The sequence below is a fragment of the Siphateles boraxobius genome, unplaced genomic scaffold, assembly GCF_051911475.1.
Source record: "Siphateles boraxobius isolate OS27281-9 unplaced genomic scaffold, OSU_SipBor_1 5, whole genome shotgun sequence".
NCBI classification, from domain to species: Eukaryota; Metazoa; Chordata; class Actinopteri; order Cypriniformes; family Leuciscidae; genus Siphateles; species Siphateles boraxobius.
Genome location: NW_027509141.1, coordinates 1,097,382 through 1,114,226, shown reverse-complemented (window position 1 = coordinate 1,114,226; position 16,845 = coordinate 1,097,382). Strand labels below are relative to the sequence as shown.

The 16,845-nt window shown below is 42.1% G+C and overlaps 1 protein-coding gene across 1 annotated transcript; it reads right to left on the bottom strand.

Moving 5' to 3' along the window:
• Positions 1–1,682: 1,682 nt before the first annotated feature.
• On the bottom strand, positions 1,683–7,699 carry b3galt6 (UDP-Gal:betaGal beta 1,3-galactosyltransferase polypeptide 6). The gene is made up of 2 exons (XM_077204370.1): positions 7,395–7,699; positions 1,683–3,261 (listed from the first exon to the last, which is right to left on the bottom strand). The coding sequence occupies exon 2, from the start codon at positions 3,252–3,254 to the stop codon at positions 2,250–2,252; it is 1,005 nt and encodes a 334-aa protein (XP_077060485.1). The 5' UTR covers positions 3,255–3,261; positions 7,395–7,699; the 3' UTR covers positions 1,683–2,249.
• Between the last annotated feature and the right edge of the window lie 9,146 nt (positions 7,700–16,845).

Sequence of the window (16,845 nt, the reverse complement as noted above, 5' to 3'; positions counted from 1 at the left end):
CCCACACCACTAATCCTAACCAAACGTATAACAGCCTACATATGTACCCCACACCACTACTAAACCTACCCATACGTAACATATGCACGTAAAAACTCATTTTCGCGTATAAACACAATGCCTGCTATAGAGACACATTTAGTGTGACTGGGTTGGAAAAAAATATGGACGTTAATGGCTACCGTCAACTGCTGGTTACCAACATTCTTTAAAATTTCAGTTATTTTTTGGGTCAACCATTCCTTTACTGTGTTTTCGAAAGAAGAAAAAACTCATACTGGTTTGGAACCGAAATGTCACACTTCATATGCACTTTCGGCCTTGTGGACTTACAATGGCTGCTGAGTGCGCGTGTCCGTTAAGTCCGTAGGGTGTCCCTTAGGGTTCAGAAGGGTGCCCACGAGCGCCCCCATTGCGGTTGTTATGCACCCTCGATGCGCACTTTTGCTGAGCTCGAACTGGTGATAGAGCCTAGAATGATTTCTGAAGGATCATGTGACTCTGAAGACTGGACTAATGATGCTAAAAATTCAGCTTTGATCACATTAATAAATTACAGTTTAGAATATATTCAGTATTTCACAGTATTTAATAAAAAAAAACATTTTAAAGCATTGAATAAATTACTGTAACAAATAAATAGAGCATTGATGAGGATAGAAGTTCTTTTAAAACATTAAAAAAATTGTTGGTGTACCACTGAAATAGGCTAAAATCCTTTTGTAAAAGTATAAAGAGATTTAAATTCTATATTATTACGGTTTAGGAGACTGACTGGACCTGTGATTCTCTCCTTACAGTACGAGCAGGAAGAGCTGAGACGCAGAGAAAACATACGAAACATGCCAGAGTCTGTTCGCATGCGGGAAAACTTGAGACACATCACTATCACAGGCTACTGAACTACAACAGAAGAACAAAATGCTTACACAAGGAATTGCTTGTTCTATCAGAAGCAATCATTCTCATGAATATTATTCACTTTTATTTTGTGCTGTGCCCTCTCACCTTTAGTCCATATGCAACCCTTCACTCTTTGATTCTGTTTTTTGTTTTGTTTTAGATTAACTTTTTTTATAACCAGTCATATTTTTACTGGTCAATTTTTTAATTGCATTTATAATAGACAAGGCATTTTAAAATAAAATACTGTATTATGTAGACAAGTTAACTTTTACTTTAAAACTTAAAATTTTACTGCATTTACTTTATTAGCACACATTACTAGTCTTGTGGTGAAAAATTACAATGATAATCTAATAATTGATCATCTTAAGTCAAGGTCTGAAGACTTGCTTCCCCTCTTCAATGGCGTCCGTTCTTGGACAATGGCTGCGTCTGAAATTGCACTTTCTTGGTACTTATTTTGAACAGTTAATTACTTCACAACAAAAGTATTTTCTATATAGTATGAATGTACTACATCCGCCATGTTGTCATTATCATGTAACCAAGCAGCATTGGTTGGGTCGCTTCACTGCCAATCACAATCCTCTTTTTGTGTGTTCCAAGTTTAACAAACTTGTTTCTGATGCGAAATGCTTGGAATTACAGACTTCATTTCGTCAGGGGAATTCCGCCATTCAAAGGTGATGTGACTGCATCCTAATACTTGGATATGAGGCTGCATAACACTTTTTGTTAAAGTTATTTTTTATAAAAAACTTCATACAAGGCGATAGTTGTGGTGTAAAAACAGAACAAACACATTTTTAATAAAATTTGAGGTACATTATTTACAACTCAGTCACATCACATAAAATACTAATAATAGGCCTACAGCCAAACCTGGCAGCCAAGTCCTCAAGACAGCTTTATCATCATATGGCAAATTTGTGAGCAAAACACACAAATGGAAAAAAATACTTTAGGTTCATTCATCTTCAAGTTTCTTTCCTGTTAATAAACTGTTTGTCTGGTTCACATTTCTTATGTCGATTTATTACAACATATACACTCTAAACTTCTCAGGATTTAAAATGGAAAATTTTATCAGTGTACATCAAGTACAGGTGTATGGAGAGACTACAGCAGAAACATCTGATCACTTCCCAGACTCTCTGCACCAACTGATTATCTCATTTACTGATTAAACTTGCAGAAGGGCAGCTTTCTGTACTCTAACCCATACTTCTCATTTCAAAAGCCTTTTTTAAAGGTTAACTAACCTGTTTCAGGTCGACATTGATAATAAATAAATAAATAAATAGCACGTGGGAAAAATGCACAAGATCACGGGTGTCACAGAGTCAGGGGATGCCATCCTTCCGCTGGCAACACTGGGAAGGTGGGACGCTCCAGTCGTAAACATAGGACAGCCTCAGTTTGACCTCCTCTTTGCACAGGTGCCCATCTCGCTGTAGTGTCTGATGTTTCTCCAACATGTCCTCTAAACTCTGCTTGTGTGTGACCAGGTACTTATTGCTGCATCCGCGCGACTTGTACTCCGTGTCGAAGCGTGGATCGTGAAGCCGCTTCACGTCCACGGGGGCCAACCACGCACCCAAGGAAACGTCCTCACTCTGCCAGATCTTTAGAAACCCCACATTGAGATGAACGTAGTGCACGAGGTCGGCGGAGAGCACATAGCCCCCACCCAGAGCATACGGTAAGTAGTAGTCGCACAGATCCCAAGTGCTTTCTTTCCATTTCCCGGCCGTTTTCACTCTCCCGCGTCCAGAGAAGAAGCCCCAGTAGAGGCGACTGGGCTCCTTGGTCTTCAGCTCCTCTTTGAGGAGATCCAAGCGGGCAAAGGTGTCATCGTCGGCTTTCAGAACGAACTTAAAGTCCACGTTTTGGTCCAACCACGAGTACATGTGCAGCAGTTTCTGCGTGAGGTTCTCATACGAATCTCTGAGGTCAGGGAGCAAGAGGAGGTCATGGTGACGGACCTGCTCGGTTCCGATGTTCTGGAGGTCTTCGGCAGGTAAACCCTCTGTGCCAATGACAAACCAGTAGAGCACTTCGGGATCCTGCTTGGTCAGCCAGGTGCTCCGGATAATACTGCGACGCTCGGTGTACTTTGGCCCCGTGGTGATGAGAATGACCAGGAAAGCCGAGAGCTCTCTGGCACGGGGAGGCCCTGCCGGCTGCTTCTGACGGGACTCGGCCCGCGGCGCCACGCCTGGGGACTCAGCCGGCCTCAGCGTCTCAGACGTACATTTGGCGAGGAACAAAAGGACGACGGCAAATAGGAAGAGGACGCAGAGTGCCAGGGCTGTCTTATGACGACACACAAGACGGACCAAATTCATGATGTCACTGAGGAACAGAAGGAAATCGTATCACTTTTGAAAACAAGCCTAACCTAAAATGTGTGCAACATTAAGGCATGTTCACAGCAAGATGAATTGTTCAGTGCGAAAATTTTGCGGGATAAACATTTTAAAGGGATAGTTCGCCCAAAAATGAAAAATCTGTCAGTAATTACTGACCCCTCATGTTGTTCCAACTCAATAAGACCTTCGTTCATCTTCAGAACACAAATTAAGATATTTGTGATGAAATCTGAGAGCTGGATCACTCCTCCATAGGCTTCTACGGGATTGAAACTTGCCGGCCCCGAAAAGTTATTAAAGACATCGTTAAAATAGTCCAAGTGACTACAGTGGCTCAATCTTAAGTTTATCAAGCGACGAGAATACTTTTTGTGCGCAAAAACCAACAAAAATAATGACTTTATTTCAACTATACATTTCCTTCTCTGTGGGCCTCGCGGTCAGTTAGCGTAGTGGGATAGCGTAGTGGGATAGCGTAGTGGGATAGCGTAGTTGGATAGCGTAGTGGGATAGCGTAGTGGGATAGCGTAGTGGGATAGCGTAGTGTGATAGCGTAGTGGGATAGCGTAGTGGGATAGCGTAGTGGGATAGCGTAGTGGGATAGCGTAGTGGGATAGCGTAGTGGGATAGCGTAGTGTGATAGCGTAGTGGGATAGCGTAGTGGGATAGCGTAGTTGGATAGCGTAGTTGGATAGCGTAGTGGGATAGCGTAGTGGGATAGCGTAGTTGGATAGCGTAGTGGGATAGCGTAGTGGGATAGCGTAGTGTAATAGCGTAGAGCTACATCACACGCAGGCTCACTATTGGCCGATGCTGGTCATGTGGGTGATGCGTGTGACGTACAACAACAGAAGCTTGCGCTGTTACACTAGTGAACTCACGCGAGGCCCACAGAGAAGGAAATGAATAGTTGAAATAAAGTCGTTATTTTTGTTTGTTTTTGCGTATAAAAAGTATTCTCGTCGCTTGATAAACTTAAGATTGAGTCACTGTAGTCACTTGGACTACTTTAACGATGTCTTTAATAACTTTTCGGGGAACAAGTTTCAATCCCTGAAGAAGGCTATGTAGGAGTGATCCAGCTCTCAGATTTCATCACAAATATCTTAATTCGTGTTCTGAAGATGAACGAAGGTCTTACGGGGTTGGAACAACATGAGGGAGAGTAAATACTGACAGGATTCAAATTTTTGGGTGAACTATCCCTTTAACTTGAATGAAGGGCTGTTGATGCGTCTGTTCAGACTTACATAAGCATTGAACGCATGCTGTCAGATTTGTTTCAGAGTGGCATTCTGATCTCTTTTCCATTGCACGGTGAATAAAACTAGCCAATCGATAATATTTGTGCATTTGGTCATGTACTCGAAGACTAGAGCTGCACGATTCTGAATAAATTGAGAATCAAATTTTTTTTATTTAGAGATCACGATTCTCCCATGATTCCGAAAAGAGGACTTAGCAAAATGAAATGTAATTTACTAGAGGTACTGATGAAATGTTGATTGCTGCAACCTATTTAATAAAATCTATTTAAAAATCTTGAATTAATTTTGTTTAATTGGTCTGACTCTGAATGAATGATTCAATGACTAGCTCATAAAGACTCTACTAGTTTGATTACTGGATGAATCCACATTGAACGAACATCTTGAATGAATGATTCCATGACAAATAAACAGTCACAATTCGGCCCTGATGATAGTCACTTCAAAGATTTTACATATCAGTTGTTCTTTGGTCAATAAGAATACGTTCAGTCAGACTGTCAGTGCAAATCCGATTTTTGTGCATATCCGGTTGAAATGTGATCAGATTGTGCGAGTGTAAATGACAAACATTTTTTTCAAGCTATATATGTTATTTGAAATCCTATTCAAATTGACCCTTCGCTAAGCCCCGCCCTCCCTAGTTACTGTTGCTACGCCTGTCAAGCTTTCGCGCCTGGCACGTCTATTACAGTGTGTGTACCGGTGTCAGACATTCCCAGTGAGATAATCAGTAATTTTTGGCAAACATGTGAAATATCTTAGAGAGCAAGACAAAAGGGACTGCAGTATGCATTCGAGCGATATATCCACGACATAATATGCAACCGATTATAGAATAATTTCATAAAAATTGAAGCTAAAGCCTATAGTCGCAGCGCAAGCAGCAGCGCCTCATACGCTGAGCATTCACATGGTAAACACACAAACTGAGGAACAGCTATGATCGTGCACAGCAGGGTAAGTGAAATGTGAAAATAATCTAATACTTATAAATCAAACAGTTTATCCATAAATTTTGTGGAATAACACTAAAGCCCGTTTCACACAGAGATTCCGGAAAATACACGGATAAAGTGACCCGGGTTTGTTTGATTTTTGGATCGTTCACACTGCCAGTGATTTTCCTGAATCAGAGAGTGCGTTCACACACAACCCGTAAAAATCCCGTAAAGACACGTGACATCGATGTGACATGTAATGTCTCAGCAGCGTCTATAGTTTGCATGAGCTGCGATTTCTCCCTGGAGAAACCACGCTTGTGCATTTTTTTCTCTGATTCGATCATAAACTAGCGCATTACGTACCGTTTCACTCCTGCTTTCACTTCACTTCCGCGTCATCAATACGACACGGCATCGAGTATGGCTTTTGTTCACACAGCGCGCGTTCTGGGACTGATCCCGGCAATGTTACTAGGTCCCCGACCCGGCATCGATACCGGCATCAATCCCGGGTCGTGTTTGCGTTCACACAGAAGGCGTTCTGGCAATTTCCCGGGATCAACGCGCTGTGTGAAAGGGGCTTAACACAGGGAGAGCCGCGATCGGATTGGGTTAAAGTTACTCAGTCAGGGGTAGTAGGCCGCCGATTAACAAAATGCTGAAATATATTTTAAAGTATGTCAGTGAGCCTCCGTCTTGTCTTTAATCGTCTTATTTTACGTTAAAATATATGCATTATGAACAAAGAACGGTCATTATTTCCAACTTGCAAGCAATATGTGTTTTTGTTAATCCTGTGGACATGTAGTTGTGAATGGGGTCACACACACTGCTGATCCACGAACATCATTTCTCACCTCGGCTTTCAGATTTTCGGGAAGGAAAAAAATTCCACTCCCTCGTCCAAACTTTTAGGATACCGGGTATCAGATTTGCACAATCCATACACACAACGCTTCGGCATGTTTCACTCGCTGGAAAGCTTGCCAGACCTCCCGCGCCTAGTTACGGTTGCTAAGACACGATTGGCTTTTCGGACGTGGCTTAGCGAAGGGTCAATTGCATTTCTGGAAATCGGTTTCATTCTGACTGCTCTGATCAGATTTCCCGTGGCGGACGACTGTACAGAATTAAAAGAAAGCCGTTATGCTGCCTTCACAAGCTATCAGAAATGTCCTACTTCCGTGATGAGTCCATGACTAATTTTTTAACTAGGAAACTAGTATTTACGATAATTCCAATAGCAAGTGAAGACAGTAACCACTGTACATCTGCTTTTAAATAAGCGCCACCTACTGTCAGGGAGTAAATCTGACTGTTCATTCAGCATGTCTACCATATTCACGTCTAACAGACAAATCACATAAGAAAATCACACGAACTTTCATGCTGAACACATTCATGTTGGTGTGAACAGGCACATGAAAATAACATTTTAAATCTTTTTTTTTTTTCATGTTTACATTTTTGTACACCTTTTTTCTTTAGTTCACTAGTTAATTTAAGTTGGCCTTGATTTTTAAAAGCAGGCTACAATAATTTATGCAGTCCTGGTAAACTGTAGATTTAAAATAACAATAATAATAATAATTTATATATATATATATATTTTTAAATCTACAGTTTACCGTGACTGCATAAAATTATTGTAGCCTACTTTAAAAAAAAAAAAGATATATATATATAGAGAGAGAGAGAGAGAGAGAGAGAGAGAGAGAGAGAGAGAGAGAGAGAGAGTTTTGAATTAAGTATAGCATGATTAAGTATAGCATGTCAACTACATAAACAATAATTAAATAATAACTAATAAATTTAGGTTATTTTGTGGAAACAGATTAGAAAGCCAAATCAACCTCATAGATACCACGGGGCACATAGATTGATCACCCATCAGTGCAAATTACCTGGTAGATTTCCGCCAAAGTGGTCATTTACTGTGTTTATGGCTCCTCCTGTGCATCTTTATGAGAGGCTGTTTTGTTTTGCAGTAGCAGCTGATGTGCTGGAGAACAATCACATCTGTCCGTCTTCTGCGCTCCAAACAATATCACACACAGCAAACGCACAGATCTACCGCAACGACTGAAAAGGTCACACTAAAGTGGAAAGTGTGGAAGAGTCATTATTTCTTCATCTCAGCAGTCAGCTCAAAATACACACACACACACACACACACACTGCACTTCCCGTTCACAAGCAGCACAGTGAAATGCTCAGACATCTAGATGTTGACGACTTGCGCCACCTACAGGAATGGATGATTACGTTTACATCATTGGTTTCATGCACTGAATGACATCAGTGGTTTCATGTCCGCAACATCTTAACATTTTATAAAACATTAAACCCACAATTTTATAAAATGTAAACCATATTAAGATGTTTTAATTGATCACATCACAATTATATACAAATATCTGTGAATTTTAAATTATTTCACTAGTTAGCTACATTAAAAAATAATTTCATATTTCCATATTTATAATAAAAAAAACATTACACGTATATTTCAGCCCATTTTTTTCCCCTGAAGTTACTATTTGTAATGCTTCATTAGTTGCTTTACACAATAATGAGTTTAAATAATCTTTTGGGGGTGATTTCTCAGCCAAATTTGATGTGCGATTAATTTGCTTTTAATTAGATTAATTAATCGCCACATTATATAATTAATTAGATTCAAAAATGTACTCGCTTGACAGCCCAAGTTTAAATACGTTTACAGATACCAAGAATTAACATTTCAACTAGTGAGAATTGAGTTCTTGATATCAGGAAATTATATTTGTACTAGCAACAAAGTTATATATATATATTATTTCTTGTAAGAAATATAGCGTATATGTGTACTTGGAATTTTAACTACGAAATCAATTCTTGATATCGACAATTGAATTTGAATGGAAGCCTATGGTGATATTTAATAATGAAAATACAATTACAGATATCAAGAAATATAGTTTTTACTTTAATTCTTGATATCAAGACTTCTTGATGTAATTGTTGATATCAAGGATTAACATTTTTACTAATAGAAATGGAATTCCTGATATCAAAAAAATTTCTGAGAACTTTTCTGACTACTCTGAGAAATACATCATAAAATCATTCAGAAATGTTTCCTTTGCATACAAAAACTATACTCCTCTGATAATTATTCAAGCATGCAGTATTTTTTGACCAAAGATAAGTGCATCAACCAAACATATAAAGTTATTCTGTAACATTTACAGTGTATGTATAGTGTATTAAAGGTATTGAAAGATTGTGTATTTTCAGTTCACTTTAGTCAGATGCATTTACATTGTTACTGTGCCTCAGATGTAATCAACTCTATCTGTGTCTGTAAAGGTGTGAACCAAACGGCCCATACAGATGAATGGCCCACAGAAACTGACTGGTGTGAATGACAGAAACAGCATTGCTCAGAGGAGATTGCAGGGTAGATCGATCTCCTGTGGGAGGCCCTAACAGTTTTCTATTGTTTGTAGCCCATTTATCTTCATGTATAAAGTTCTGTCTCACAGACAGAACTTTGGGTTAAGATTGTTGAAGGGTGACATGCAAACATCGCTCCACTACTTTCAATAAATTCTTCTCCCCACAAGAACTCTGGTCAAGCTTACATAGTTTATGTATTGGACTACACATTTAGTAGTCATTTCCCAATATTTATTGATATCTAACTGTTTAAAGACGAACGTAGTGCCCAGCACAGCATTCTCTGTCACCAAGGTATAGTTCTCCAGTTTTTGAAATGAAAAAAAAAAGCAGTTGATTATAAAAAAAAAAAAATAGACTATAGGCTATCCGGATAGGTGCAATCAATTATAGTGAAATATAACAACTTAAAAAACACCATTGATAAAGTATTAAAGGCTACATGGAAACAAATATACATATAAATATAAATGTATCCCTGCTGTCCCTCCCACCCCGGAACACCATCCAGTCAAAAGCGGGTCATGTGATCATTTTTATTTAGAAATTAGTTTTTCCAGGCACATCTGGCTCTTGATCTTGTTGTGGGTTCGACTCATCTTTGTCAGAAGGTTACACTCTCGCAAGTCGAAAAAAGTCCCGAACCTGGAGGGAAAATTACAATAACCAAAAAAGTTATTGACCAAAGCAGTTGTGAAAAAAACATCAGCTTGCGTGTTGCATTTTATCACACAATCCTGTTTGCCGATCTTTACTGTACCTCATTTTCATTTTAAAATTCATCTCAACAACAAATACAGATTCTTTCAAGATTGGCAGAAGTATTTGTGCATTATTACCACTTCCATCTGCTTGATGGGGTCCTTAAACTTGGAGAAGCTCTCCTGACGGGGACCGTCTGTGACCCTATCAAATCTTTTTTGGACCCAGGCCGTCAAATGAGAGTACTGGAGCTCCTCCTGTAAATCATCACTTGATTCCATTTCCTGTAGAACACATGAATAGTGTGTAATCTTATGAGACAAAACTGTACAGAAGACACAGCGACATCAGTGTGTCTTTATATGCAAGCAGTATATGCTTGCTGTTCTGCTGCCTGCTTTTCTAGCCTTTCCTTCTGGAAACACTGCAAACTCATTTCCACAGGTTTCTTAAGATCAAATGGCATTACATGTGGGGGAAAGAGAAAAAATGGTAACATTACTATAGATACTTTAGGTTTTAAAATAGGGGGATAATGTACAATTTCAAGAAATGAAAAAATTCAAATGCGTTTTAACTTAATAAGGGGATTGAAATAGATAATATAAGGAGAATAGTAAACAAGGTTTTTAAATATTTCTGCTTCTAACAATTATATATTGATAGTCCAACTTTAGTTTAAACTGTATATATAGGCATGTCACCGTATAAAATTTTCATTTAAATAATAATTGCTGAAGCTTTTACCATGGTACGCTCTCAGAAAAAAAGGTACAAAAGCTGTCACTGGGGCGGTCCCCTTTCAAAACATACACCACCTAGTCAACTAGTCTAGTGATGGCTGACTAAAACTACATAGTGAATAAAAATAAATCACAAACTTACCTTTTTTTGTAACGGAACACAGAGACGGATGTAAATGCAAAAGACTCTTTATTAAAGTGTACGAAGACACGTAGGTCAGACACTAAACACAGGTAGTAGATCTCCACAGGTGCAGGTCAAGCGATCAGCGCTAGATGCAAGGTGACACAGGGACCTCGGTGAGCGACTGGTGCTGGTGATACCCCGTGAAGACCCAATGCAGTGCTTGGTAATTCAGTGCAGGTGAAGAATCCAGATGAGACGAAGTACACAGGGAATCCACGATACAACACGAACACGATCCAACACGAACCAACACGAACGAACACGAAACACAGGAACACACAGGGGAAACCACAACGATCTGACAACATGAGACACCAGTTACTGAACTTATAAAGAGACAAACGGATTGAAACCAGCTGGCGCTGCTGATCAGCAGTGATCAGTGACCACGCCCACAGACACACACACACAACCGCACACGAGACGAGAGAGAGACAGTGAATTCATGAACTGTGACAGTACCCTCTCCCCTAGGAACGCCTCCTGGCGTTCCCTGATGGCCTTACCTGTCGATTGTAATCATCGATAAGGGAGTGATCCAGAATGTCTCTAGCATGAACCCAACTTATCTCCTCCGGACCGTAACCTTCCCAGTCCACCAGGTACTGAAATCCGCGTCCCCTCCTTCTCGAGTCCAGAATACGATTAACCGAATACGTTGGTTCCCCATCTACGAGACGCGGCGGGGGGGGGGGAACCGGGACCGGCGGATTAATTTGTGAATGAAACACGGGTTTGATCTTTGACACATGGAAGGCGGGATGAATTCCCGTAATGAATTCCGGGATGAATTCCGATAAATTTGGGAGCAAGTTTATTAGATACGGACCGGAGAGGAATGTTCTTAGTAGAAAGCCACACTTTTTGACCCACAACGTATACGGGAGGCTTCGACCGGTGGCGATCGGCTTTAGCCTTGGTGCGCGCCCCCACTTGGAGAAGAGTCTCACGGGCTCTCATCCAAGTGTGGCGGCACCTCTGGACGAAGGCGTGAGCGGAGGGGACCGCGACCTCGGATTCCGTACTACAAAAACTGGTGGCTGGTAACCTAGACTACATTCAAACGGAGTGAGAACCCGTGGCTGACACTGGCAACGAATTTTGGGGGTACTCCACCATAGAGAGTTGCTGACTCCAGGAGGAAGGATTCCTGGAAACCAGACATCGCAACACTCTCTCCAAATCCTGGTTGGCTCTCTCTGTCTGACCATTGCTTTGGGGGTGAAAACCCGAAGAAAGACTGACAGTCACCCCTAGTAATTTACAAAACTCTTGCCAAAATTTTGAAACAAATTGGGGACCCCTGTCGGAGACCACGTCCGTCGGGAGGCCATGTAAGCGAAAGACGTGATCTACGACAGTTACCGCTGTCTCCTTGGCAGAGGGTAATTTAGGCAAGGGAATAAAATTGGCTGCCTTCGAGAACCGGTCCACGACAGTCAAAACGACCGTCTTGCCCTGGGAGGGCGGGAGGGCGGTAATAAAATCTAGCGCAATGTGGGACCAGGGTCTCGAAGGGTCAGACAGCGGTTGGAGTAACCCATCTGGGGGTCGATTGGAAGTCTTACCAGTGGCACAGTCCGAGCAAGCCAAAACAAAACTGTGGATGTCACGAGCCATCAATGGCCACCAGAATCGTTGTTTGACCAAAAAACTGGTGCGATTGACCCCAGGATGACAAGCTACACTGGAGCAATGATCCCACCGGATGACGTCCGACCGATACCCCTCCGGCACAAATAAATGATTCGGTGGGCAATCGGGCGGAGGCGTTACCCCTTCTAAGGCCTTCATGACCTTCGATTCGACCTCCCATCTGAGAGTAGAGACCACTAATGTCTCAGGTAAAATACACTCGGGAGTCGCCGGGCGTTCGGATTGGTCAAAAATACGAGATAAAGAATCGGGTTTGATGTTTTTAGAACCCGGGCGGTACGAGAGAGAAAAGTCAAAACGTCCGAAAAAAAGTGCCCACCGAGCCTGCCTAGAGTTGTCTTTTAGCGGTTCTGATATATTCCAGATTCTTATGATCGGTCCAAACAATAAAAGGTACCCCTGACCCTTCTAACCAGTGACGCCATTCCTCCAGTGCCAACTTGACTGCCAACAACTCTCTGTTGCCAATGTCATAATTACGTTCGGCAGGTGATAAACGATGAGAAAGAAACATGCAAGGATGCATCTTGTCATCTGAAGGAGAGCGTTGGGAGAGAACTGCTCCTACCCCCACCTCTGACGCATCGACCTCCACCACGAACTGACGTGATGAATCAGGGGCAACGAGGATGGGAGCCGAACTGAAGCGGCTCTTGAGTTTGGTAAATGCAGCCTCAGCTGCATCAGACCACCTGAACGTCGTTCTGGGGGAGGTCAAGGCAGTCAGAGGTGAGGCTAGCTGGCTGAAGTTGCGAATAAAACGCCGATAAAAATTGGCAAACCCCAGAAACCTCTGTAGGGCCTTACGGGAATCTGGACTAGGCCAATCAATCACAGCCTTAACCTTGTCAGGATCCATACGCATTCCCTCAGACGAGACGATGAACCCTAGGAAAGGAACAGACTGTGCATGAAAAATGCAATTCTCCGCCTTGACAAAAAGCCCATTCTCTAGTAACCTCTGAAGCACTCGTCGTGAGGAGGAAGAGAAGCAGCTCGAGACTTACTGAACACTTCTCTCAGGTCCTGGTAATCCTCGGGCACGTTAGACAAATTCACTGCCTCCTCCTGGAACACAGAAACAGGTACAAACGAACACGCAGATACGAGACAAGACTCATGACACTTATTACTCCATAAAGACACTGAATTGTGGCCCCAATCAACTCTGGGATTGTGCAAAGTGAGCCACGGATGACCAAGTACAACTGGTGCGAGTGGTGAGTCCATGAGGAGGAATTTTATAGTCTCAATGTGATTGCCGGATGTGATGAGAGTGATGGATTCAGTAGTGTGAGAAATGTCGGGGAGGAGTTGGCCGTTGAAGGCATAAACGGAGATCTGGTGCTCGAGTGGAGAAATGGGAATAGAAAGTTTTTTAGCCAGTCCAAAATCCATAAAATTACCTTCCGCCCCAGAATCCAGTAATGCCTTGGTGTCGTGTGTGCAGGTTGCCCACCTTAGTCTTACCGGGAGGAGGGTAGATGATGATGGTGATGAGGTCTTCTCGGCGGAGAACCCACCCGATAGTAGCCTCAAAGTTACTACCGGGCTTGATCTTTTACTTGGCAGGCATGAATGAAATGGCCCGCCTTCCCACAGTATAGGCAAAGTCCCTGGGATCTCCGCCTCTCGCGCTCCTCCCGGGAAAGCCGAGCTCTATCCACCTGCATGGGCTCGGGATCGGGGATGGGGCTGACCGTGTCCCTGCTGCCGACCCGGGAATCCTCCATGCTGAGATACTGATGACTCTGCTGAAACCGACCCATCCTGCTCAGCCGTGCATCGACTCTCAGCGCTAGCTCGATGAGTTCGTTCAATGTCTGAGGAAGGTCCAGCATGTAAATCTCCCTCTGGACACGGTCAGCCAACCCATGCAGGAAACGGTCCCACTGCGCCTCCTCGTTCCATCGGCACTCTGCGGCCAGGATGCGGAACTGGATGGAATATTCCGACACCGAGCCATTACCCTGGCGGAGATCAGCGAGTAGTCTGGCCGCCTCCCTACCCGCCACCGCACGATCGAAAACCCTTCTCATAGCGTCGGAGAGTGCCTGGAACGAGGTGCAGCATGGATCTTGATTTACCCACACTGCCGTTCCCCAGAGAGCCGCCTTTCCAGACAGTAACGTTAGAACGAACGCCATTTTAGTTTGTTCTTGGGAGAACGTCAGCGGCTGTAATGAAAAATGCATTGAGCATCGGGTCAAAAATGCTCTGCAAAACTCGGGTTCACCTGAGTATCCTTCAGGGGTAGGTAGGCATTGCTCGCGTTGATGCTGCGGCTCTGGTGGTACGGGTTGAACGGGCGGTGTGGGTGGCGCAGTGGGAACTCTCAGATGTTGTAGTTGTTGGGTGAGCTCGGACACCTGCGTCACAAGCGCTTGGACCGCCCGACCTGAGTTGGCGATGCTCTCTTCCTGTTGGTCCATGCGCGTGATGCTTCTCGAAGCGAACTCATCCCAACTTCTTGCGCCTGCTGCATCCATAATGTGGTCAGATCGTTCTGTGACAGTGACTGGAGAAGGATGCAATAGCAAAACGCTTTATTAGTATAGGTAAGTATTTAAACAACACGGTCAGGCACACAACAAAGGGGAACAACACAGTTGGTCAGATGGTTGATCGGACGGACACCAGCGCAGATGGTGGGTGACGCAGGGACCTCGGTGGACAACCAGTGATGAATCTCCAGTGAGGTGCTTCCAGTCCAGTGATGAATCTCCAGTGAGGTGCTTCCAGTCCCGTGATGAATCTCCAGTGAGGTACTCAGTAATCCGTGCAAGTGCAAGGGAAACTCGAAGAAACACGACGAGGACAAAAGGGTTGTACGAAAGAACAACGATCTGACAACATGAGACACCAGTTACTGAACATATAAAGGGTAAAACAGATTGAAGCCAGCTGGCGCTGCTGATCATCGCTGATCAGTGACCGCGCCCACAATTAACGCACACACACACAACAGCATGCAAGACGAGAGAGAGACAATGAATTCATACACCGTGACAAATGTACTATAATTATATCTCAAAAGGATGGCACGAACTGCTTCGCACTCGCACTCAGGACTGCAGCGCAAGATTTTCATAAGTGTAAAAAGCCGGTAAATAAAATACAACATTAACATTATAAACACTATTAACATAAGCTATGCGTATTTTACTTCCCCTTACTGTATGACAATTCCTTAAATGAATGGTATTCAGAAAACAAGAACGAAAAATAAGTAGCCATGTAGGCTATAATAAAAAATATACATAGAAGCCTATAAAAATAGCCTATTGTGCCCTTTATTACAAACAACAATCAGCCTATTTTAAATGCCAAGCCTAAACTAATTTATTTAAATCGAAACTGAAACTGTACGGACGTTGGGTTCGCACATCTCTCATTCGGTCCAAAGTTTCCATATTTGCAATGTAACATTTGGATGCTAACTATTAATATAAAGGCGGCTTCGTACTTCAGTCGAGTCCCAATTTAGGCTAAATCAGCATTTTCATAATAAGAGTTTGACTAACCGGCACAGACTTGTACAAGAGACAAATTAAATTAAGCATGAATAAATTTGTATATGTTTTGTTGACTGTTTTATTTTGATAATGATATGATATGATATTGCGTGAGTGCGCAAGCGTCATCACTTGGATTTGTTCCTCCGCAGGGTCATTTATAGTCATACAGATAATATACATCATTCGAAAGATATTTCTGTACATTCAAAATGACTACAAAATGTCATGCCTTTGAAAAATAAAGAAAACAACAAGCTTTAGCGCGTTCGACATGAGTTTTAATTCTTTTTTTCTAGTATAATAGAAAATTACTCTTGAACTTGTTTTGGTAAAAATAATATAATTTATTTTATATTGCTTCATCATAATACAACACAATCCTCTGATTTAGTTCACTTGATAGATTGCTTTCTCTTTTTGCACATGGAAATGCATTCACAACATCCATTCTTATTTAGTTTTTTTTTTTACTGAAAAAAGATAATCAATCATTATTCTTTAAATTATTCGAATAACTTTTGTATTCGGTCTTCTTGAACATCTTTCTTGTTTCAAAAATGAACCAAAATACAGCAAAAAGCCTTCTTGGCACGCCTACTTTTGAAAGACAACGTTTAGATTATTTAAATGAATTTAATGCATTATATAGGCCTAAGTCACTTTTGGAATAAATCTTAGCGTGTTTAATGATAAAAAAAAACGTGACTTTAGTTTACAGTCCAGAAAATACAGTAGGTTATAGCAAATTATTTCACGGACCCGCCTGGCACTTGAGAACAAGAAACATAAGGGTACCTTAGACGACAAACCAGCACAGGATTGAAAACACAAAACACATGAAAGCACACAGCTAGTGTAAAACACAAGCTGTGTGCTACACAGTACAAGACAAAACAGAAGTGTCAGGGCTCTGTCACAAAACTAAGAAACAGACTAGACAGAAGTGACAGAACCCTGACACTATGGTCTACACAGAAGAAATCCCTGTCTAGGCTCTTCCCCGGTACGGGTCGTGTCGAACCATTAGTCTGGTTGTTTGATGAGAAAAGGATGAAATGTAGGCTAGTAGTTGCAATAAACCCGTTCAGAATCCGCACAACTGCAGCAG

Bases quoted from the DNA above. Each gene is read 5' to 3' on its own strand.
- b3galt6 (XM_077204370.1), bottom strand. From the start codon at position 3,254: ATGAATTTGGTCCGTCTTGTGTGTCGTCATAAGACAGCCCTGGCACTC.